A 24,912-nucleotide genomic window follows, 5' to 3' on the forward strand; every position below is an offset into this window, starting at 1 on the left:
TGGGTAACAACATTTTGTGATCTCTTGGCTTTGAAGTTGGATTTGCATTTGAAAAACTTTAACCTTCGCCAAAAAAGCCATACGGGGCATCTGTATTTCACAAACACATCTTGTTTCTGTTTTTAGATATTCAAATGTTTATTAGTACAATGTGAGAAAAAAAAACAATAAACTGGTGAAACGTATTTGACATAAAAAGAAAATGCGATGTACAACTATAATAACTGCCGTATATTGACACCTCCGTCTACATCATAATTATTTCGTTGACTTTAGATCATGAAGCCTGAGAAAGTGCTGACTGGGACAGTTTCGGAGTAGTAGCCCGCACCAGAATGACATTCCACCCACACTTTCTTCCCACGATCTAGTGAAGTCACCACCATGTTCGTCCCCGTCTGGTACTGGTATTCAAAGTAGTCGTAGTCAGTAGTGTCTCTCCCTCCATTTGCCCTGGCTCTAACTTTGGAGGTACCATTGACCACAATATCAACAAGGACGCTAGAGTGTTCATACGACGTAAGGGAGACAAAGAACACATAAACACCAGAGGCTGGCGCTGTGAATACCCCGGATGAAGAATCGTAGCCGCCACCATAATTGTAGATCTCTTCAGTGAAGACCAGTTTATCAGAAGACCAGCCACTGTTGGAGGAACGAAGACCATCCGTAAACCCAACCTTTTTTGATACATTGGTTAACTTTGTTAACTCTGAAAACAGATGTTGTAGAAGCGAGCCTTTATGTCCTAAACAAAATCATTGACTAGTCATATACAAATCTGTTTAAAAAGCGGTTTGATGCTACAACTGCTATAAAATCTTTAATAATCAATGGTTATCACCAAAATATTGTATACAAATGCCTCTATTTATTTTGACTTTTGTCCTAAAATTTCTTTCAGAAATATGCAGTAAATAAATAAACTCAACTTTGGCACTCGTTTATTGCCACTGGCAAAAATGTTTCTGACATCCTTATGACGTTACTTTTCGGTTCTCATTTTCTGATCACCCGCAAATCTTTTTAAACTCAGACATGCTTCTTCTCAATAGTCATTACTGCCATTTTGCTACGTCTTGTTTTGAGCTGCACTATTATATATTTCTAAATTCATTCCTCTTTTCGTAAATGTATCAGCAGATTCAAAATTATTGTCCAAAAGAAACATAATAACGACGCCGATACATTCTTGCGGCGATAGATGAGACCCAACTTTTATAAAGTATTGCATGTATCTAAATGATAATTTAGGACAAAACACAAAATCTATTGGGGTATTAGTGTGTAAGGTTTTGTTGACATTTTCCAGTTCTTAAAGATTTTATCACAGTTGTGACGTAACTTCTGGATCAACCATAATATATATATATATATATATCAGTAATTCAACCATAATATATATATATATATATATATATATCAGTAATTCAACCATAATATATATATATATATATATCAGTAATTCAACCATAATATATATATATATATATCAGTAATTCAACCATAATATATATATATATATCAGTAATTCAACCATAATATATATATATATATATATCAGTAATTCAACCATAATATATATATATATATATATCAGTAATTCAACCATAATATATATATATATATATATATATATATATATATATATATATATATATATATATATATATATATATATATATATATATATATATATATATATATATATATATATATATATATATCAGTAATTCAACCATAATATATACATATATCAGTAATTCAACCATAATATATATATATATATATATATATATCAGTAATTCAACCATAATATATATATATATATATATATATATATATATATATATATATATATATATATATATATATATATATATATATATATATATATATATATATATATATATATATATATCAGTAATTCAACCATAATATATATATATATATCAGTAATTCAACCATAATATATATATATATATCAGTAATTCAACCATAATATATATATATATCAGTAATTCAACCATAATATATATATATATCAGTAATTGCAGATTTACCGATAGGAACTAAAAGTATTTCTATTCTGAAAGCATAGCTATTTCGACCGTAATTGTAATTTTAAAATAAATCCCGATAAGGATTGAAAAGAAATGTATGTACCTCTAACTCGCCAAATTCTGACAATTAGAATAAATTATCAATTAAAAGCTATATTATCTTCCTGAGCTTTAAATGTTTATATAATAACTCTACGGAACATTCGTCAAAGAAAGCAATTGTTACCACAATTCCCTTTGGACGCATTATTTCTAAACCATTCTAAAGAAAGAACTGCTGCGGACAGTTTGAGCTGCTTTTTCTGTGTTTTCTTTAGATCCGACTTTATTTCATTCAGCTCTTGGTCAGAAGACACTGAGAAAAAGTAATTATAGTGTTAATACCCAATTTCATAATAATAATGCACAATTGCTATTTGAAACAAAAATGTGATTTGTTGTTTGATTATTTCTTAGCATTCAAAAACGGTAATAAAATAGGGAAAAAAAAATACTCGTCATTACCTGATAAGTTAGTAAACAGATTTCCTACTCTTTGTGTTACTATTTGATATTTCTCAAATAGCTGAGGCACACTTTTGTTGAAGTCATTTAAACGCTTCTTTACATCATCTGCACGCTGATCAAGATCCATAACACTCATGGACAGGAGCCGCGTTTCCACTTTTACGTCAGACATAGCATCAGAAGCGTTCCTCTTTAATTCCTCGACAGTGAGTTTTAACTCTTCTTTAAGACTTTGCTGGATATTGATGACATTTGTCAGCTCCAGGTCAAGTCTTCCCTCTGTAAGGTTCTGATCTTTAACCTCTTCTTCTAGTTGTACAATCCTTCTGTTGGTTTCTTGGTTATCCGTATTAAGCGATGACAATCTTGTTTCTATCGTTTTATTCTGTTCTTCTAGAATTAGAGCCATTTTTTCCATGCTACTTTGAAGCTTCAACATCATCTCCTTCTGTGTAACCATGTCCTGCATCAGACTTTGAACATTCTTCACGAGAGACATTCGAATGAGAGTTTCTTGATTCAAAAGTTGCCTGAAGACATTTCGTGACAATGGAGGCTCTCCTGGGAATTCATCGGAAATGACCGTATTATCCTGAAATACATCACAATTTACAGGAACAGCCAGTACAATAAATAAGAAAGACGTAAACCAAACCATGATAAAACCTGAAAACAATCCCTGACTGATGTTCGATTTGAGTAACTGATGTTAGCTTTTATTAACGTTCTTTTAGTACTTTTTAGTTTTTTAAGAGAACTTGAACTTTATTTCAATTGTTTATGAAAGCTCCTTAGGACTAAATTAGATTTATACTTCACAACATAAATAAGATGGATAAGTGGTAAGTGGTAACAAAGTTTACAATGGATATAACTCAATAACATTTTAAAAAAAACCCGCACGTACTCTTAGTTCTACAATAAACAAAAAACAGTATAATTTTCATGAATGTGAATTTCATACTGTCTCAATATCTTTTACTCAGTTATTCTGTTTGTTTGAGTGTTTCATTACATGTTTACATGTTAAAATATTAGATTTAGATGGGGGTCTATGGGTCTCTTAAAGAGGTCATTAATACTGATTCACTAAAGCTGAACTCTTCGTAACTCTATATCATATATGTTATACAGCAGGAACAAAAAAGGGCATAATTATGAAGGCAAAAATTAGAATAAATCAATATCGTTTTCATTGCATTAAACATTTTTAAATACAAGTTGACGTGTAATCCAACAAATTAATCTTGAACAAGAGATTCTTTGTAACTCTATGTTTAATCGTCATTAAATACATATCAATATATTGCAGAATGTTTATATAATAATGTACAAATTAAAAAACTTCTATAGGTGCGTAAATTTTAACATATGTTGCCAACAGTTCCATCAGTTACGGTCTTTGCTAGTAGCATTGGGGGTAATTTGAACGCTAGTAAGGTGCGTAATGGTAGCTCACCCTGCTAACACGAAAACGTATTGTATTATGCAAACGTTTCCATTATGTAAAATTTATATCTTTCACTTAATCAGAAAAAATGCTTCAACATGTCTGTAAATTTTTCTTTCTTTCCCCCCCTTTGCCTTCATGCACATATAATTATTTACTTTCAAAGTCAAATAACATCTTAAATGAATATCATAACCTTATTTTATTTAAAGTAAATTAGTAGATTATCTGTGTTATATATACTGTATATTATTGTTTCTTTGTTATAAATTAAAAAAAGAAAGATTTATAGGGTTAGGATAGGGATTACAGTTAGTTTAGTTTAAGAGTTAAGGAGGTGTTTATAAAGAGATAGGTTAAAAATTGCATGTTGTGCACTGTACAACAATATATTCGTGAAGAGGTGTAAATCAGATGTGTATACTTAAAAAAAATCCAAGGAACTTTTAGAAAACTTGAAATCACAAAATTTAACCAAAATCAATAACATCAAAACGTACGACTTTTCGCAAAATTATTTTATTTAAAAGCGTCCCGAAATACACAAACGTACTCTGAAGTTGATATCAAAAGTGTCGAAGTGTCTGATTGACAATATCTAGGTAGATTTTGGAGCTCTAGTCTTCTAACAATCTGTACCATGGGTATCAATTACGTTACCAATTGCGCCCCGTCATAAGCAGATCTTTTTTTGTGTTCATATGAAGCAGAGTCTGACGCATCTGTAACCTTCAACTCGACATTTCGATATATTAACGACGTATTATCAATTATCAATAGTTACTTTCATTCATATGTCGACTCGATTTATCCCAGTGAGCTTGAAAGAAAAGATACCACGGATTCAGACACATCTGTTTCATATTTAGATATTTTACTAGAAAAGAACCTAACAACAAAGCTTTATGATTAACTTGATGACTTTAACTTTTCAATTGTCAACTTCCCTTACTTATGTAGCAATATACCCTTATCACCTGCATATGGGGTTTGTGTCTTTCAGTTGATTCGATACGCAAGAGCATGCTCTACGTATGAACAATTTCTAAAACGAGGCAAGCTATTGTCAAACAAGTTGATGAAACAAGGATATCAACAGTCTCGTTTGAAGTCATCATTTTGCAAGTTTTTTGTCGATACAATGACCTTGTCAGCACACACAACCTATCATTGAGTCAAATGCTGACGTTTTTCATACTAATTGTTAGGCCATTATTTATACACTGAACTGTCAACGGATTTTTCCGGGGTTTTTTCCCGATCATGACAAGGAGCACACGGCGGGTGTGACCGGTTGACAGGGGATGCTCACTCCTCCATGGCACCTGATAACACTTCTAAATATTGAGGTCCCTATTTGCTCTGCTCCAAATTTGTATCGTTTCATTGGACTTTCGAGATTGAATACTGTTCGTTATCTTCATATTTCATTTCATATTTAGATACTTAGATATTTTATTAGAAAAAGATGTACCGTTAAATAGTTATCTAACAACAAGAGGCCCATGTGCCACAACGCTCACCGGAGTAATTTAGGCTTTACACTACCCAAGGATGTTTTCACATAAGTTTCAGCTTTTCTCGTCCAGTGGTTTTTGAGAACACTTTTAAAGATTTTTCCCTATATATTTCAATGTAAAACTTGGATCCCTATGGTGGCCCCGCCCTACCCTCGGGGTCATGATTTGAATAATTTAGAATCTACACTACCCCAGGATGCATCCATCTAAGTTTCAGCTTTGTTGGCCCAGTGGTTCTTGAGAAGATTTTTAAAGATTTTTCCCTATATATTTCAATGTAAAAATTAGATTCCCTATGATTGCCCCGCCCTACCCCTGGGGGTCATGATTTGAACAATTTAGAATATACACTACCCCAGGATGCGTCCACATAAGTTTCAGCTTTTCTGGCCCAGTCGTTCTTGAGAAGAAGATTTTTAAAGATTTTTCCTATACATTTCAATGTAGAACTTGGATTTCCTATAGATGCCCCGCCCTACCCCTGGGAGTCATGATTTGAACAATTTAGAATCTACACTACCCCAGAAAGTTTCAGCTTTTCTGAGAAGATTTTTTAATGACCCCACCCTATTTTTGTCTTTTTTTGATTATCTCCCCTTGTAAGGGGGTTGGCCCTTCATTTTAACAATTTACACTCCCCTTCACCCAAGGCTGCTTTGTGCCAACTTTGGTTGAAATTGGCCCAGTGATTCTTGAAAAGAAGTTGATAATGTGAAAAGTTTACAGACGGACGGACAGGCGGACGGGCAGACGGATGGAAGACCGACAACGGGTGATCAGAAAAGCTCACTTGAGCTCAGGTGAGCTAGCAAAACTATATGATAAACGAAATAATTTCAAATTTTCTATCATCAAGTTCCCTAACCCTTATGACCTGCATATATGGGGTTTATGCCTCCAAGTTGATTCAGCAGTCTTTTTTAAATTCATTACAATCATTTCGCTAGTTTATTGTCGATAAAATGACCTTGAATTGTCAGCAAGTACAATCTATCATTAATTCAAATGCTGACTGGGGCTTTTCATACTAATTGATAGACCATTATTTACATAATGGCTTCCATTTGTCCGATCATGACCAGGAGCACAAGCGGGTGTAACTGGTCGACAGGGCATGTTCACTCCTCCATGACACCGGATCCAATCTCTGATGTTTTAGAGGTCCGTTTTTGCTCTGCTTTCGATTTGTTTTGTTTCCATTGACTTTAGAGCTTGAATACTGATCGTTACCAGCATATTACATTACCTAGAATTTGGAGAACAAGAAAAGGGAGATGTCTAAGAACAGCTTAATTAACTATATACATAATATTCTTTGAATTAAGAACTGGAGCTTAGCGACATGTTTTGTAATAGTCATTAGGGAAAAAAAACCAAGTCCAGAGAACGATAGAAAATCAGCAAGGAATCAAGCACTAAGGACCTTTTTTAAGATAAAGAAATACTAAACCCAAAAACAATAATTATAAACTCGCTACTTACTAGCTAGTTGTTTTATAGTGGAAAGAATTAATGAGGTAGTCACTAATGGCCCATTTTATAAGATAGGTAAACAGAAAACGAGGAATTAATTTTTTTTTCAGAACCATTGTTCAAAAGTACCAGCTCATCGTGATATTAAAGCATTTTGCCCAGCAAATCGGATATGAATACAATTACAAACTTTTCTGTCCTTGTTTGAAAAATACACTATTTAAGAATGGATAACTTTATTGAATTACTAACTATAGAATTCAGAACGAGTTAATTGAAAAGAATAGGATTAAAAAAACGAGTAAAAAATGTAAAATAAACAAAAAGTTTGCGAATTTATTTTCATTATAATAACTTCACATATTACTGATAAAATACTTAAATGTTATCCTGTTACTTCAGCATACTAGAGGTTCATGGCGAGATACTTTTGACTTAGCACTGCATAACCTCTAGCATCCATTGTAAAAATTCTCGCTGTTGAAACCCAAAGTGGAAATAAGTTATTTAATTAAAAATTCAGACTTTCGGCACAGACGAATGATACGCAACAATAAACTTTTCATCATTTACTATTAATAAAACCTACACATAAAACAATGTTAATCTCTCGAGTTAGCGATAAATCCATTTTTTTTTAATCGAAGGAGAATATAAAATAAGACGAAAATTTAAAATTTGGGAATGGAATGCAGAAAATTTGATGAAACGAAAGTAATTGTCCTCTATGAAATAAGTGAAAATTTTTGTTTTCTGAATAACAATGCGCAAAATTAACGTAAAGTCAAATCGAAAGTACTTCACTGAAAAATTTAAATAATGACGATTTTGATTAATGAACACTATTTCATACTAATTTAAGTAAATTTTAGACTTTCTCGTTATTTTTATACTCCATGCAAATACGTAGGTACCTGAGAGCTGTTACACTTTCCTATTTAATGAAAGAAACACTTTCAGTGACAGGAGTTTTTGTACCATCGGACCAAAATTATAGAAAGAACTGCCTTTGCATATTAAACAATCAAAATCTATTGATGATTTCAAAAACAACTTAAAAAATCACTTCTTTAGAGACTTTGATGCTTTATTTAAATCATAACTCTTCATGTATACATGTGTATTTGTATATATTATATGCAAATATTTTTACACTTTTACTGTTCGCCATTGAATGCGTTTATGAAAAAATGCGTTTAATCAAATAAATCAATTTAAAAGTTACTTGTTTACGTTTTTTCACGTATAATATGTTCCGACCGAATCTCAGTCATAACGAGCTCGTTAGAAAATGGCCTTCTAATATAAAAGTTGGAGGTATTTAAGGAGCCCTATATATAGGGACGTTAACCGAGGCTCTTACTTGTAGTAGTAGTTGTCCTGTTTACATAAACTTAGTTTCATAAACATGTTATTTCGGATTTCAGTAGATTGGAACAGTTTTTTCTTAATACATCAGTCTGTGTATTCTACGATTGAAATTTTGTCCTCTGTTCCACTACTTACAAACAATAGGTTATTCTTTGTAATGCTAAGACTAAATGGTTGATAGAGACCACTTCCGGTGATACAGCGTAGGAACTTTCCATCACAGTCAATTATATGGATAGAGTCATTGTCACGATCAGCTACCAGGATTTGGGACGTGGTGTCTGTGACGATTCCATATGGGGTGAAGCATTCGAACATCTCGTTGAACCAGTATCGAAATCTGAGATTTCCAGATTTGTTGACAACAATGACTGCATCACCTCCGGGATCGGAAACACAGATATCAGAATTTTTGTTTTCAGCTACAAAGAGAACAGAAGCCATCGTACTAAAAAGTGGTTTGTTTTTAGTGATGTACTGTATTTCTTGTGTGCAATTGGACCCGGAAAAGCGGACAACTTTTGCTTGGTGATCAGTATCCCTTCTCATACAGACCAACAGGTCGCCTGCGGAGGTGGCGCATATACCAAACGGACTCCATTTAGCAAGTTTGATCAATGTGTCTATATGTCCACTTCTATAAACATTTATCGTTTTCATGTAGTTGTTACTATGAATCAGATCGTTGTATAATAGGAGGCATACGTCTAGTGCAATTCCGTCAGATAATGTGACTTCCTCTAGAATTTCTTCTTTTTTGTTCATTCGCCTCAAGGTTGATCTGCGAGCGACCCATACTTCTTCATTGTTTATACAAGCCACAAGTGATGCGCGTCCTAAGCCACTTTTGATAGTTCCTTCGACGATATCCGATGGCCTGGCTCCTCTATGAAAATCTTTACTTTTCCTTATTGAAATTTTCTTATGGCTTTTAACTTTGCAGATCTTTAAATCTCCAAACATATTAGCAATTGTTTCTCCATCTATACTTTTTTGGATGAACTCAGGAAGATTTGCATCATTGATGTTGAGTGAATCAAATTTTTCAAGATTCAATTCAAAGCGGAGGAATTCAGCTGCAAAATTTTCCCGCAAACTTTTTCGGAGCTTATCGTCTAGTAATTTTGCTTCTCCCAAAAGGTTGGATATTTCCTCTATGTTCTTTTCCAAAACAGTGATTTGGTTCTGCATAATATTATTGAGTTCAGCCAGCTTATTTTCTACGATTCTGTCGACAATCATGTGGACTTTCGCTCCCTGGTTTTTGACAGCTAAGATCAGTGGTTCGCAATGCTGTTTAAACTGGTCTTTCTTTTTCAACATTTCATCAAATAAATTCTGAAGCGTTTGAATGATCGACATTTCTAGTTCTGTAGTGTCTCTTTGAATAGTTTGACGCTTTTTTATGCTTTCTTTTAATAGATCTGTGCATTGGTGGTCCTCGTGTGATTCTATTATACACATTGCACAAACAGCAATTTTACAATCCGCACACAAAGAGGTACAGGCATTTCCATGATCTTTGCAGTTTGGCAGGACAGGCTCTGCGTATCTCTCTGAATATGCCACAATACTGTGTCCTTCGGAGATATTTTCCGCCACGTGTTTTCCACCACAGTCTGCACAAAGCTTCAGATCGCAGCTCTTGCAATACATTTTAACTTCAAGTGAGCAGCTGTCACATATCACAGCATCCAACGGCATTTTTGGTTAATCTGCAATATTACCGAAATATTCATGATATTCATAATATTGTTTGCAATCCATACATTTTTTTCTTTTAAGAAATAAAAAAAAAGTTGGTTGTTTTAATTTCCACTCTATTAGTTGTCTGTAAACTAATTAATTTCATGTCAACATTGTAACCATGGAATTATTTGGGAAGGGGTCAAATTCTTAGAATATTGCAAACATAGAGAAACAAAAGCATTGAGATAAGATGTTTAAATATTCGTTAAACTGCAATGAATTATAACAAGACAAAAGTGCTTCCTATGCCCTGATTTTTCATGAGACAACGAATTCTATCATTGTAAGTGATTCACAGGGATGTATCATAATTTCGGACACACCATTCCTACACCATCTGTATATATATATCTCAAGCTCAAGCGCAAGCTCTGTGTACAATAAAATCTTAACCAAGGCATGCTACTTACAAATGAATTGATGTTACAAGGATTTTTTTTTTAAAAAAAACCTTTTCGCAAATTCTACAGTTGTTTGTTTCTTTGCTTGTTGTTTAACGTTCTTCTCGAGAATTTTTCACTCATATAGAGACGACGACACCACTTGCCGGTGGAGAGCTGCAAATTTTGACCTATACTCGGCACTTAGGGCCATTGAGCAGTGAGAGATCTTTTTCGTGCCAAAACCTCCTGCGACACGGGATCTCGGTTTATACGGTCTCATCCGAAGGACCGGTCTCCACGTCCCACAGTGGGATTCGAACCCGCGACGTAAGGATCAACTCCTTTCTCCACGACTCTATAGCAAACGCTCTAACCACTGCGCCACGCGGGCGACTGTACGGTCGCTTTGAAGACCTTGTTAGTAAACAGAACTTATCGTTTATTCGTTTTTTGTCTGACATTTATATGTTTTAGGTACATTTGTATTAGAGAGTACTTTGTAAAAAAAGTCAAAAAACTTCGAGACTTCAAACAAAGTATGGGTTTCAAAGATCAATTACTAACGTATGACATGAATCACAATGTGGGAACTAAAAACCGTGTGTCAAGTAAGAAAAATGCAATTAATTTCCTTGAATACAATGTAAGTTATAACATGATAAAATCTCCCTCTCTTTTTTTTCTCTCTCTAAGAAAAAAAATCCACATTTGTTGAAAGAGATTTTAGTTCCTTAGCTTACGAGTGACGTTTACAAGCTGTGCTCTGATTTCCATCAATAATTTTTATTCTCCAAAGAATTACTTATGAGAAATATTTGTGCTTAACAGAGAAAAAAGAAAACAGTAAACTACCATTTACATAGGACATTTGATGTAACAAGATGACATAGTATTAAAAGCCCATGGGCTATAATGTAGATGGAACTGTAGATATTAAATGATATCAAAATCCTTAAGGAAGTTGCAGTCAACGAATAAGACAGGCTTTTTAATATCATTGACAGCTGCTTTTTCAATAAAAATGGAACTTGTAAATTTACTTACCTTGTCATTGGTCATTTGCAAAATTATTTTGTTATAAAACATTCTGATTGTACACAAAAGTCCTCTGACGTTAATATTAAAAAGATGCTTGAGTTTATGATTGAAATATCTATGTGGTTTTTGAGCTTCAACTCGACATTAAAATATATCGACGATGTATTGTCAATTAACAATGGTTATTTCCATTCTTATGTCGATACGATATATCCCGGTGAGCTTGAAATAAAAGATACCACAGAGTCTGACATATCTGTTTCATATTTGGATATTTTACTAGAAAAAGACGTTAATGGTAATCTAACAACCAAGTTTTATCATAAACGTGATGACTTTAACTCATCAACTTCCCTTACTTATGCAGCAATATACCTTATCATCTGCATACGGGGTTTATATCTCTCAGTTGATTCGATACGCAAGAGCATGCTCTACGTATGAACATTTTCTAAAAGGATTTAAGTTATTGACAAACAAGTTGATGGAATTTTAAAATATGTGGTGGTTCCATAAGTTTCTGTTCTGAAGAAACTAGTAAAAATATAAATATCTATGTAACGGAAAATAAAATGCTATTGAGTTCATCATTCTTCGATGTAGGTTACAAAATAAGAATATCTTCTCTCTCATAAACTACCTGGGAATAAAATCAACGTTTTTGAAAGAATTGATAGTACAAGAGAATAGTAGAATTATAAACGACTTTGTGGGAGAGTAATAATACATCACTCTATAAATCTGCTTTACGAATTATACACGCCATGTACTCATTTCAATCATTACCGATTTTCTCCATACTCATATATAAAAAATTGTAAAAAAAAAAAATAATAATAATAGAAAAATAGGAAAATGAGAAGAATTCACATTTAAACAGGATACAATGATTATAAATGATAAAAAAACCCTCAAAAACTTTCCTGCAAAAACCTGATAGGGTATATCTTTAATCTAAAGGGAATTTTAGATTTGATATGATATATATTTTACAACTCAATCTCCTATATCAGATTTCCTAAAGGAAGTTACAGTCCACGAATGAAAATACACTATAGTACAAATAAGAAAGTCTTGATATAAAAAATATAAATCTTAACTTCCTCATTTTACACATGGTGTTTTATGTTTTCCAACATTCAATACTTAATAGCATGCTCCGAGTAAGATAAATTTTTAAACCGATAAAAAGTCGGTGTTGCGGGGATTTTAACAACCTCGTTTATAGTCAGCATTTCGAAAATTCTATTGTCATTATAATGACCTTGTTAGCAAATATAATGTATCACTAGGTCGTATTTTGACAGACATATTTCATACCAATTATTAGGCATTTGTTTCTATAAAAAAATTAGTACGGATTATTCCGCTCAAGGCAAATATAATGTATCACTAGGTCGTATTTTGACAGACATTTTTCATACCAATTATTAGGCATTTGTTTTTATAAAGAAAATTTAGTACGGATTATTCCGCTCAAGGCGGGTGTGATTGGTCGAAGGGAAGTCTTACTTTTCCTTGGCTCCTGATCCCAGATTTGAAATTTCCAGGAATTCATGTTTTATACTCTGTTCACAGATTTTTGTTGTTTGTAGATTTTTAAAGATAGATCTTTGTTCGTTATCTTCACCTTTTCACAAGTAAAAAGAGATGAATTTACATTTTGTAATTAAAATTTGAGAGGTTAAAATATTAAATCCGTAAATAATATGATAAATCACCAATCGTACATATTTTATCAAAGAAGCAGAAGATCTTATTTTGTTAACAGTTACACATCTTGTCATCATTTATAAGCTGAACACAAGAATTATACAAGCAGAGATTTTACCAAAAAAATATATATTTAAAAAAATATTTAAAAATTAGAAGAAAGTACAATCTACTTATCAAAGTAAGACATTTAAGGAAATGTAAAATAAAGGATAATGAAACATTACAGATTTACTCATGATCAAATAAGCCCAGATTTTACTTGAAAGCAGAAATTCCTATTTCTATTGTTTGATTTTTTTCTTCATTACGGTTCGATTTCTCCATTTGGCTTTAAACAATTGTATGCAAAAGTAAGCCGATTTAAATTGTGTAACTATATTTTCTCAAAAAATACTGTTTGATTGTGATCAGTATTGTTTAGATTAAATTTATGCTGCAATACTCAATTTAAAAATTTTTTATTTAAAATTATACTGAAATAATCAATTTAAATATCAATTTGAATTATACACTTCTTATTGATAAACAGTATAAATAATAATGATAAAAAATAAAAAAAAAATTAAGAAAGAGTTATGGCAATTAATAAAAACCAGCTGTTCATATGAAGTTTAAATATAAAAGAAATAGTAGATTCAAAGCCATTGAAATTAAAATTTTTTAAATACCTTTGATATAGTTTCAAAGACCAGAGGCGACCGAAAAGTTTAATGCATTTTGTAACGTAGAATGACTGTCTCCATTTTTATGCAAAATTTGAAGATCACGTGATGACGTTTTCTGCGTAATACACAAATAGGTTAACTGAGTAAGTTTACTTGTATCTGTTGGTGTATAATAATTCAAATTGAAAATAAACATCTCAACAATTTGTTTTCTTTTTCAAGTAAGTTACAGTGCTAGTGTACATCATAAAGTAGAAAAAAAGTACCGAATTTACGGTAACTTTTCCGTTAGCATTCAGTTTCTGAATGGGAGATACATTTTAATGACCTTTCAGTTATTCATAACGCCACAAGCATCAAACAGATTAAGGATTAATTTTTCCATGGTGCAAAACAATGGTTACGGCTGACCTGCTAAATTTGCATCGGAATTTGTTCGCTGGAATTAATAATAAAATTGATGTTAAGGAAGTAAAAATTAAACAGCGTATGAAGCAAAATGAAATGAATGATAATTGAAATGCCACTTAAATGTTACTAGGGTACTAGTACTTCCATTCAGTCGATTGATTGATTGATTGTATGTTGTTTTAGTCTCATTCGAGAATTTTTCACTCATACATGTATAGAGACGTCATCATATACCGATGAAGGGCTTCAAATTTAGACCTTTACTCGGCACTCAGGGCCAATAAGCAGTGAGGGATCTTTATCGTGCCAACGCCTGCCGTGACACGGGGCCTCGGTCTGGAAGGACCCGCAACCTTCACTTCAAAGTACCGAGCGCTCGCCGCAGGAATAGTTGCTACCTATTTTTTATCGACTTAGGTCAGTTGCGGCCGGAGCTCGAACCCATGACCTTCCGATCACAGAGCGAGCGCTCTTCCGAATGAGCTACCGTGACGGTCCCATTCAGTCAATAGAATTGTTATTGAACGACAAATAAAAGGTCACTGATTGACCCCTTTCAGTTTCAGTGCTCATTAGGCTACAATACATATTGTATGATGTCACTTCATTCTGTGAGAAGTTGAAAACACTAATGTACCAACAGAGTAAATAAGGCCCAAATAAAAAGTTTTGAAAAATCCAAATGTAAAAAAAAACAACAAGAAGAAAACACCCCTCTTCAAAATAAGGTCGATCGAGAAAACACACAAAGCTTAAACCAAAATGAAAAGAAAGTATATTTTTTTTTATGGAAGCGTTTCTGAGTCTATGACCCATAAGACGGTACTTAAACTCCTAAAAGTTATTTATTTATATATCGATGCCAAAACGTTTTGGCAAGGATATCTAAGGTTGCGATCTAGTTTAAGTTCTTTTTTTGTTGTTGTCTCGGATTCCTTGATCACGCCTTATTACCTCCCCACACAAATATGATCCTCTAATACTATTTTAAAAACTAAGTACAGGGTGTTTCATAATATATGTTACATTTTGAATCTTCAATTTGACAAACACAAGAAAAAAATACAGTCAAGTGTTTTTATAAATTTGATGCATGTATCCATAAGATTCATTATGTATAATTACCAACCAAAATATTACACACTGGACGAAATCTTAAACATTAATGATCTAAATCACGCTACTTTTGTTACGTTGAATTTCACAAAGTCAAAAACCCAAATTACATGTTCTTAATGATCTCCACTATTTCAACTGCAAATGAAAATTTCTTTTCGAAATTTGTATAACCTTGTCACACATATTTGTTAGACACTCTTCTTTTGAAGGTTTATATTTTTTTTGAGCTCATTCAGTATCTGTAGTCTAAGATTGTAGACCCTGTTCCTAAAGAACTCCTACAGAAAAAGGCCCAAAGATTGTGATTGGCGAATGCAGAGATCAAACTCTTTTCTTGGGGTATTGCATACTTGAAAAATTGTACTATGATAACTTTATATCATATTTCAAAGTTCAATATATGCTGACAATGCTGATATTGCCAGCATCAATGTCTAAAAAACATCCATCGGACACTTTTGCTTAACTATGTAGGAGTCTCCAGTTCACCAATTAAATCTTCGGTTCTTGAAGTCCTTAGGCTTTCTGGAGTACCGTGTCATTTATCGCATATTGCCAGTCCCTGTCCTTTATCCTTGTTACTAGCCTTATGAAGCTTCCATTCTTTTGGAATATTTCCTTCATCAACTTTTGAATATTTGCAACATGTATTGAAAAAACAGCTTTACAATTCAGCAATATGTTGATAAGTTAAGTCCATTTCGAAAAAAATCCAATTTTGACATCGGCGTTTATGTCAGAATTAATCATCGTGATACCATGATTTCCTTGACTTTTTCACATGGAACAACAATGCAGGATTTCATGTTTAAAATGATATATAGTTTGTTATAGAAATATGATAGGTAAGAAATATAATTAGATCTGAAAATGTAACATATATTATGAAACACCCTGTAGAAATGCTTCTGCTGCAAATGGAGCAAATCATTTTTCAAACTGAGTTAATAACTTTGATATTATCAATTAGCTTACGCATATTACGCATACGAGTCTTCTCTTTCTTACGAAAGAATCTAGATAAAGTGTTTTAGAATTTTGTCCAATTCTGAAAAATCAATATTTTAACATTTTGTATGTGGATGCTCTAGCATGTGTCCAATTCTGTAAGTTAATTTTATGCTTAAGCATTTGTTCTATTATTTAGATGGTTGTTTTAGCATTCGGTCCGTTCTGTAGAGTAATGTTTTTAGCATTTTGTCTCATTCTGTAGATAAATTTCATGTGAATTGACGTTGCATTAACGAAAGAGTTTAATGCATGGTGAAAATTTTGAATTATTTTAGAAGTTATTTGGTGTTTTTTTTCCTTCATTTAACTGTTGAATCAACATTCTGTTTGTGATTGCAAAATGTTTAGTACACTCGGTTTATTATATTTTTCTTTTCTAGATACGATATAATGATGAATTAAACTTCCTGTTATAACTAACAGTTGAAACTGATTATGGTTGATTTTTTATACTTACATGTATTAGAAACACAAAACAATAAAGTTAAATGAAATGCATTATCATTACCATCAGGCAATGGTTAAAAGATTGGTAAAGATACCGTGTACTGTAAACCATTTTTTATTCGCGTGCGAGAAATATTCGCGAGTTTAAAATGCAAATATTAATCGCCACGAACCATTTATTTTGCTTTGTATTTGTAGAGAATGTTTCCTCAGTCGCGGAAATTAATCGTCGTGGATTGATTTCAAACTGACAAATCGCAAATAAAAGATGACGCAAAAAATAGATGGTTTACAGTATTGAGAATGCTTGCAGTATTATTGTTGTATAACGTCTTTTCAAAATGAATTAAACAAATATACTATGAAAAAGCATATCAAAACAGAAATGAAGCTTTATTATTTTTATTTTACTTTACAAAAAGTTTAATAAATCGGATGTATAATGAACCCTGAGAACATCGAGTACGTATCTCCTCCGGAGATTGTGTTATGACCAGACATTAATTCAGTTTGGCACCAGACATCATCCCCAGCATTTAGTTGCAGAACAATAGATCCGGTTCTGCGCAGATATTGATGCGTATTGGAGTCAAGAAAGGTGACGGCCACTGCTTGTGTTTTCTTCATAATACGAACATGCATCATATGAGAAGGGTCAGAATTAGGGGGTGCTGTAATTTCCACTGCGAAGTGGTAGATTCCTGGATAAGGGGCGACAAATATTCCATGAGTGGGGTTGTACGCATTTCCGGCGTTAAGTTTGACGTTATCAAACACGATGTGTAAGTTGTTTGTTGGATTTGTAATACTCCTTGAGAGCTCCGCAACAAAAGCAACATTTGATCGGGTTCTCTCTACAATGATAAATCATGATCAGAACATTCCAAATTTGGATTATCATTAACATGTAACATCACTAGTCACTTCATTCAGTTTTGACGGCTCATATCTAAAATGATTGATATCCCTTAGAGGTTAGTTTAATTGAGGCCGTGATATTGCTTTAATCTTAGTCAGCTACTTACATTTGGCAGTCTTATATCACATTTGAGCTGCTATTATATTAACACCGTCAGTAATGATACATGTATATGTATCTTTAAAAAAAAAGGGTAATTTGGAAAAGTAAAAAAAATATAGAACCTCGACGATATTTTAAAAACAAGAATATCAAAGCAAACATATGTCCGGAAACATTTTCAGTTTTGAAGAAGAAAATAAAAAATTGGTAAATTTCTTAAAGGCCGAGCTTGACCTACTTGAAAATCCGGTGGTAGTGCAATTAAGCAAATTTGGTGTAGGGCGGCGCTTATTGCTGCAGCTAAGTTAAAAATAAACTCCAGCATGCTGATAACAGAAGACAGCACACGTGTTACTTGGCTAAACAAGTAACCCACAGTGATAATCTTTACAGTGTATATATACAAAGCAGGATTTACAAGACATACTGCTGATTTATTGATTGACTATATAATTGATTATATATATATATACAATTCTGATTAAAATAAAAATATTATAACTTGTTTCAATTACAATATTGATACTCAATGTACAAAATAATCTCGGCTTAATATTATGACAGTTCATTTCAATAAAAGCTTTCTACATATTTACACCAGATATTATCTCTGTATTTAAATGTTAGTTTTTTTATACACTTTCTTCCCTTTCTGGCTTCGTGGCGCATTTGGGTTCCTTGAATGATACACTGAGGTGTGCTCCCTGTCAACGTTTTCATTCCAGTGGCACACAGCTAAGTTTGATCTCAGTTTATATTGGTTTTCTCCAAAAACTATTCTCTTGTCCTGGAATATGTTCATGACATTATTAAAACTCTCTACATAAAAAGTATCTTTACCCAAAACATAATTTTCAGGATATTTATAAATAACTGATCCTTTCAGTGCATTTTCTAAAAGTTTTTTGGCAATTTTACTTGTTAACACAACTCGGGAAGGCTCATAATTTTCATCTTTTCTGCATCTCGACTCTGGATGACACTTTTCATGCAAGTTTTCATAGTGAGGAATTATATTCTCTATAAATTCTTGTAGCTTTTTTGGATTTCCTTCACAATGCCTAACAGCCCAATGAATATGAGTGGCAATCGGTTCGGTCTTGTCCACTAGCTGCTCACTCCAGGTAAAACCCTCAGACTTCTTACTGCCACTGGGGATATTTTTAAGTGATTTTTTCAGTGCTTTCACTGAGTACCATAAATCATTCTGATTTGTTGTTTCTTCTGAATCTTTAATAAATTTGTTGATACTAAGATTTCTGTCATGAGAATGAATCTTGATGGTGACATCTTGCGAGGTGAAATTTTCATAAATAGCTTCTGTGCCAATTCTTTCATGTCGTTGAGAAACGGGATCTTGTTGTTTTGTGACATGGACACAATCCAAAACTTTATGACATTTCTCACCTATGGCCACTACAGATGTATCTTTTGCATTTTTTCGCCATCCATGTCTAGCATCTGTTAAAATATTGATGCCATCCAAGTCTTCATAACTCCCGATTTCTTCGTGTAGAGCATCTTGGACGGAATCTTGATATTCGGCCTCAACAGAATTTTTATATTCTTCAAAAAAATGTTTTCTCCTGGCCCAGTTGATGCATCCTAATCCACTTCCATTGGAAAATCTTGTGTAATGAGATGGTAGCATTCCACTACACATGAGACCATGACATATTCTGTGGTTGACCAGATATTCATCATTGGGCAGATATGGTGATGATGACCAGGAATAACTGTGTATTTTATCCTTGGAGCATTGGAGGCGCAAAGAGATAACATGTCCTTTCATCGTTTTCTTAAAGAATTTCAATTTTCCATTACAGTTCTTGATATGAGCTTCACAAAATTCACATATATTTATAAGTGATGACTCTGCACAAACAAACATTTTCTGATTTACATCCCTCTTCCTGACTTGAAGATATGTTGATGGAAATTGTGTTTGATCCAGCTCCACACTTTGGTCCTCTGAGTGTTTTTTTAACCAAAAGTCCAAAAGTTCCTCGATTATTACAGCATTGTTTACAGGTGAATTGCGCTTAGAAGTGAGAAATGTTTTCACCTCTTGCAGTTTTCCTTGAATTTTAGTTTTAAATTCCCCATCACCAGGAATTTCAAGCCTAAAATTTGGTGGACGTTTCTTTGAGGACTTCTCATTTTTTGCCATGATTTCAAATACAAGATTTTGATGTTTCTGAGAGAAATTGTATTCATATATATTGGTTATCAGTAACCCAAAACCATCCTTATATTCTATGTGAGGCCAAGGGGGAGAGTAATTGATAACAAAAGAGAAATAGATGTGTAACCTCACTATAACATTATTAGTTTTGAAAATTCCCTTTTTTTAATTTATCAATTTTTTTCTATTTCTAAGTTGTTATTTCCAGAAATCAACAGAATTGAAAATATATATTAATATAAATAAAATTCTCCTTTGTTTGGCCCTATTCACAAAATTGCAGTAACTAATAAACCATTCTCTTATCACCCATTTAATCATGTGGGGAGGTTGGACTTCACACAGCTGCATCAATTAGTACCTACACTGCATATATTAGTACCTACACTGTAATCATTTAGAGGCCATTTTCCATTAATTTGTTATTGTATTTTGTAAGCAAAATGGGGGAAAGACAGAGATTAATTTTGGATGTGAGTGAAATGCAAATGGAGGCCATAAAACATTTCTTTTTGCATAGTGACTGGGATTTTCGCCCCATTGACACATCACAGGAAGAGAAATTTGGCGGGAACACTTGTGTAAGATCAGAATGTGTAGACAAAGGTGTGCAGACAAATATAGAATTAGATACAGGAGTTATGGAAGCTGAATGCAGTGGCAATAATGATGAAGAAAAATTTGTCATCCTTCAAGACATTAACAGACAGAAATGTCCATTCTGCCTCTGCAAACCCTGCATCACAGACAACAACAGGCAATTATGGTGGGAAGTGGAACCATTCAGACCGCCCCATCCCAGGAATTCAAAATTATGAAAGGAGAAATATAAAAGGTTTTGGACAATGCTCTTACATCGTGGAGTCTGGAGTGATCCCCGATATGCTGAGAAAAAAATGCGAGCTTTGGAACATTATCAGCCAGGACAGGAATGGCACAGACGTGACATTATGCCGACATGTGTAGTGAATACTGTGAGAACATGGCTACCAAATCCAAAAGATGTACAATACATGGGTCACTTGTGGGAATAATTTTTATTTCATAGTTGACAGTCAATCAACATGATCAAATTGATATTTTCTTCTCTTTGTTTGTTTGTTTCTGTTTGTATAGGCTAGGTGTTTTGACTTGATATTTATTTTGTACATATATTGTGAGGATTTTATAACTATTCCAATTTCAATACAGATGTCAAAAATCTGAATCATGGATTTTATCTTTTTTATCTTTTTGGAAGTTGGATTTATCTAGAGATGAAAGTAAGTCAAACACTGCAGCATTCTGTTCTGCCCGCCATGCCAGCATGTGATGTAGACAACATCCGGTGTAAACAATAACAAACTAAATCACGCCCACTGCTGTCAGTTTTGAATTTCAAATAGAAACAGAAGCCCTGCTTCAAATATTTCAATGAAAAATACAGCTAAGAAAAAATTTTACAGTAAATTTAATTTGTGACCAAGGATGCACATTAATGAGAAGAACAAGCATGACAAACATCTGATGATAAAGGGGAATCAGTATTTTAATATTTGTAAATAACTCTCTGCAATCTGAATGTGGCCAGAAAAATCAAATAACCCACCATTTATTTCATTGGCTGCTATTTATACTCCGATGTCCTCCTTTAAGGTTACATTTGGCAAGCCCAAATAAAAATTTCTGATCATACAAAATTAGGGCTACTAATGCATCCTATGTTGATTTGAAAAAAAGTCATTATATATATGTACATGTTTCACCTTTATTTTGAAATGGTGTAAATGCTAGTTATGGACTGAAAAAGTTACAATTACATCTGTTTTCCTATCTTCCTTTCAAACATATTCTAATACAGGTATATTTGCATTATAAAATAATACACCACAGCCGGTAATAACTGAATGAACCTCTCCCATATCCCAGGTCCACTTCCACGGACTCTTTGAAATACCAGTGTTTCTAAGTACTTCTATTTCTTTGAATTTGGTATTGGGCTATCTCTAGTAAATTTAATTATCACTGTTAACCCTGATTCAAACATTTTTCTTTTCTATAACAATAAATGTGTTATTAGAAAACGGAGCCCTTAACAGACAATCAAAATGATAAATTTGCATTTTGGATTATTTTACTCAGAGAAAAGTAAAACAAGTAAAAAAAAAAAAAAAAAAAAAAAAAATCTTTTCCTCTTGTTTCTGTCTCCATGAAGTTCAAGTGATGGTTCCAATGTTGATGCAATACTTTGAAAAATAAGTGAAAACGTTTTATTTTGGATAAATATTCTTTCCCGAAATCTCGAGAGAATTTCTACATGTCCTTGAATCATTTAAAATATATAATGCAGTGGTTAAAATATTAGATCAAATGTTATAATATACAGTTCACACACCATGATTTCAGCATCTCAATACTCAGTGGCATTCACTTTTAAGAAAAAACAAAAAAGTCAAGGTCATGACAAACCTTTAGGCCAATGACAACGTATATTAAAATTGTAATTCAATTCATTTCAATCAAGGATTTGAGAATTAGCCATGAAAATTATCTCAATATTTAGTATTATAGTAACCTTAATTATAGCGACCTTAATCTTTGAGCAATAACCTTCAGTAAAAGTTAGGACACACATTTTGTTTGTAGACAATAAGACATAGTTTGAATGCATTCCAAATAAGACTTCCAGAGTTATGTTCAGGACACAGTTTTTTGACAGACAGCTACACAGACAACTTAACTAATTCCATTATGTCCTCTCCCATTGTAGGAGATATTATACAAAGCAAAATGTAAAACGGTCTCGAAAAAGTATAAGAAATTCTGTTGACAAAATACCGTGAAATGAATCAGCATCCCTATAAGTTCCAATGAACTCAAAGCAAAGTGAATTGTGTTCTATTTTAAAGATAATTAAAGAATCAAAACCAAGTTTATCATATTTCCACGATTAGGATTGAGGCACCAAAATTTACCCTTGGCAATGGTAGGGTTAGGGTTTGAGTCACCAGAATTTATCTTTGGCAATGGTAGGGTTAGGGTTAGGGTTTGAGGCACGAAAATTTACCTTTAACAATGATAGGATTAAGGTTAGGGTTAGCGTTTGAGGCACGAGAATTTACCTTTGACAATGGTAGCGTTCAGCTGTGCAATGATTGCTTTCAAACCTTGGATTTCCTTGTCAAGTTCATTTCTAGTGATGACCTGGTCACCATGGTCAATGTTCTCCAAAAGAATGGAAGATATGGTCTCACAAACTATCAGAAGAATTAATGTCTTAGGAAGGAACATGGTGCTTATCTGTATTGTAAATGTCGACGGCCTTTAGATAAAAATACTGCACGCTGCCTTAAGGAAAAAAATTGCGCATTAAACTAATATGTTAGAAATAATAACGCACCTGTGATAATCGTTCTAACTTTGAATAAATTTCTTCTTATGTGGTGTATTTCCTCCCATCTTTCAAGTAAAATATGTAAATCTTAAACGGTACCAATTGCGCATTTCAACAAATTATGTCTCTTCAGTGATGATCATGCTGAAACGTTGGAAACCCGAAATAATTAATTTAAACAAAAAAGAAGGGCTGAAAGAGGGGTGCCAAAGACAAGACTGGAGACAAATACGTCGAAGGATCAGAGCTGTGCATGAAGGAGATAATCCTTAATTTTGATAAATTTCTAAATTTTACCACAGCAATAGAACATATATCCGTATTTTCAAGCTAGTACCGAGGTACTTAGCTACTGGGCTGTAGTGACCCTCGGAGACTAACAGTCCACCAGCAGAGACCTCCACCCAGCGGTCATAATGTAAATCTCATACGGTACCATTTTGATGCAACAGGTGCGCATTTCGACAAATTATGTCTCTTCAGTGATGCTCGTGTGATAAACTTTTTCACTCTTTTCATACACTCTCCATCTTTATTTGTTTTCCAACATAGATCAATATAAGGAAATCAAAAGTGTTTAATCCATATGAATGATAATTTAAAAAGATATTTATAATGTTTCTTCTAAAAAGGGCAAATGGTTTACTATGTTTATTCAGTTCAGGTAGTAATTCGATGCACTATGAAGAGATTTTCAATATACATTTCTTAGTAATGAAATGTTGCCTCACATATCACATTAACCAGTAATGCTGTCTAACTTAATTTGCTACAAAAGTTCGATAAGTACAATTAAACAAATATCTGACACTGAATAAAATCAGTCGAAACAATTTCTGATTTCTCATTTTCAAATAAGCTGGTAAAAGAAAATAACATCAGCCGCTCCAACACCAAATGCACATTTCTCGGAGCACTTGTTCTTAGAAACCAGTGCGTATGACACATCCAGTGTATCATTTCTCATGAAGCACTCCCCGTAAAACTCAATACCAAAGTACTGTAACATTCTGTTTCTGGCTTCTAGAGCACAGGCCCGAATTGAAGCGCCAATGTCATACCAGTTGATCTGAGGCCTCATATTAACAGAACTCTGAAAACCAGTGTTAGCTCCAGCAGCGTGGTAGCAGCCGATAGGTGTAAAGTCCTGAGTGTTAGGTTGGATCTTCTGTCCATTGTCTACAAAACAATCAGCAGTGTAACCCCGTAAAAAATTAGCATATTTATATCTAGATTTCTACCAATTTTTCTATAGACTTGATTTCAAAATCCTTAACCCTATCAAAGAAGGATGAGTTCACGCAATTCTTAAGTACCTGTTGACATCAATTCTCTTAAAAAGGAATGACAAGTTTATATAATGTATATCGTACGTCCAGCTTCCATAGTCCATAAAATATTGCCGGAAAA

The 24,912-nt window shown here is 33.2% G+C and overlaps 3 protein-coding genes across 3 annotated transcripts; all 3 read right to left on the minus strand.

The window, feature by feature from the left end:
• Positions 1-179: 179 nt before the first annotated feature.
• Positions 180-3,228, minus strand: LOC133176297 (multimerin-2-like). Its single transcript, XM_061311432.1, has 3 exons — positions 2,568-3,228; positions 2,290-2,418; positions 180-712 (listed from the first exon to the last, which is right to left on the minus strand). The coding sequence occupies exons 1-3, from the start codon at positions 3,226-3,228 to the stop codon at positions 273-275; spliced, it is 1,230 nt and encodes a 409-aa protein (XP_061167416.1). The 3' UTR covers positions 180-272.
• A 5,240-nt stretch (positions 3,229-8,468) lies between these two features.
• On the minus strand, positions 8,469-10,088 carry LOC133176326 (uncharacterized). Its single transcript, XM_061311453.1, has one exon. The coding sequence runs from the start codon at positions 10,086-10,088 to the stop codon at positions 8,469-8,471; it is 1,620 nt and encodes a 539-aa protein (XP_061167437.1).
• Positions 10,089-17,339: 7,251 nt separating this feature from the next.
• On the minus strand, positions 17,340-23,399 carry LOC133176328 (complement C1q-like protein 4). The gene is made up of 2 exons (XM_061311454.1): positions 23,231-23,399; positions 17,340-17,777 (listed from the first exon to the last, which is right to left on the minus strand). Exons 1-2 carry the CDS (start codon positions 23,397-23,399, stop codon positions 17,347-17,349), a joined length of 600 nt encoding a protein of 199 aa, XP_061167438.1. The 3' UTR covers positions 17,340-17,346.
• Positions 23,400-24,912: the final 1,513 nt, after the last annotated feature.

The sequence above is a fragment of the Saccostrea echinata genome, unplaced genomic scaffold (genome assembly GCF_033153115.1).
Source record: "Saccostrea echinata isolate AGI-Se365-2 ecotype Australia unplaced genomic scaffold, CSIRO_AGI_Sech_v1 ptg000073l, whole genome shotgun sequence".
Classification (NCBI taxonomy): domain Eukaryota; kingdom Metazoa; phylum Mollusca; class Bivalvia; order Ostreida; family Ostreidae; genus Saccostrea; species Saccostrea echinata.

Coding starts and splice junctions, on each gene's coding strand:
- LOC133176297 (XM_061311432.1), bottom strand. CDS start 3,228: ATGGTTTGGTTTACGTCTTTCTTATTTATTGTACTGGCTGTTCCTGTA. Junction 2,419..2,567: donor TCTGTTTACTAACTTATCAG/GTAATGACGAGT, acceptor ACTTTTTCTCAG/TGTCTTCTGACCAAGAGCTG. Junction 713..2,289: donor TGCGTCCAAAGGGAATTGTG/GTAACAATTGCT, acceptor ATCTGTTTTCAG/AGTTAACAAAGTTAACCAAT.
- LOC133176326 (XM_061311453.1), bottom strand. CDS start 10,088: ATGCCGTTGGATGCTGTGATATGTGACAGCTGCTCACTTGAAGTTAAA.
- LOC133176328 (XM_061311454.1), bottom strand. CDS start 23,399: ATGTTCCTTCCTAAGACATTAATTCTTCTGATAGTTTGTGAGACCATA. Junction 17,778..23,230: donor GAACGCTACCATTGTCAAAG/GTAAATTCTCGT, acceptor TTATCATTGTAG/AGAGAACCCGATCAAATGTT.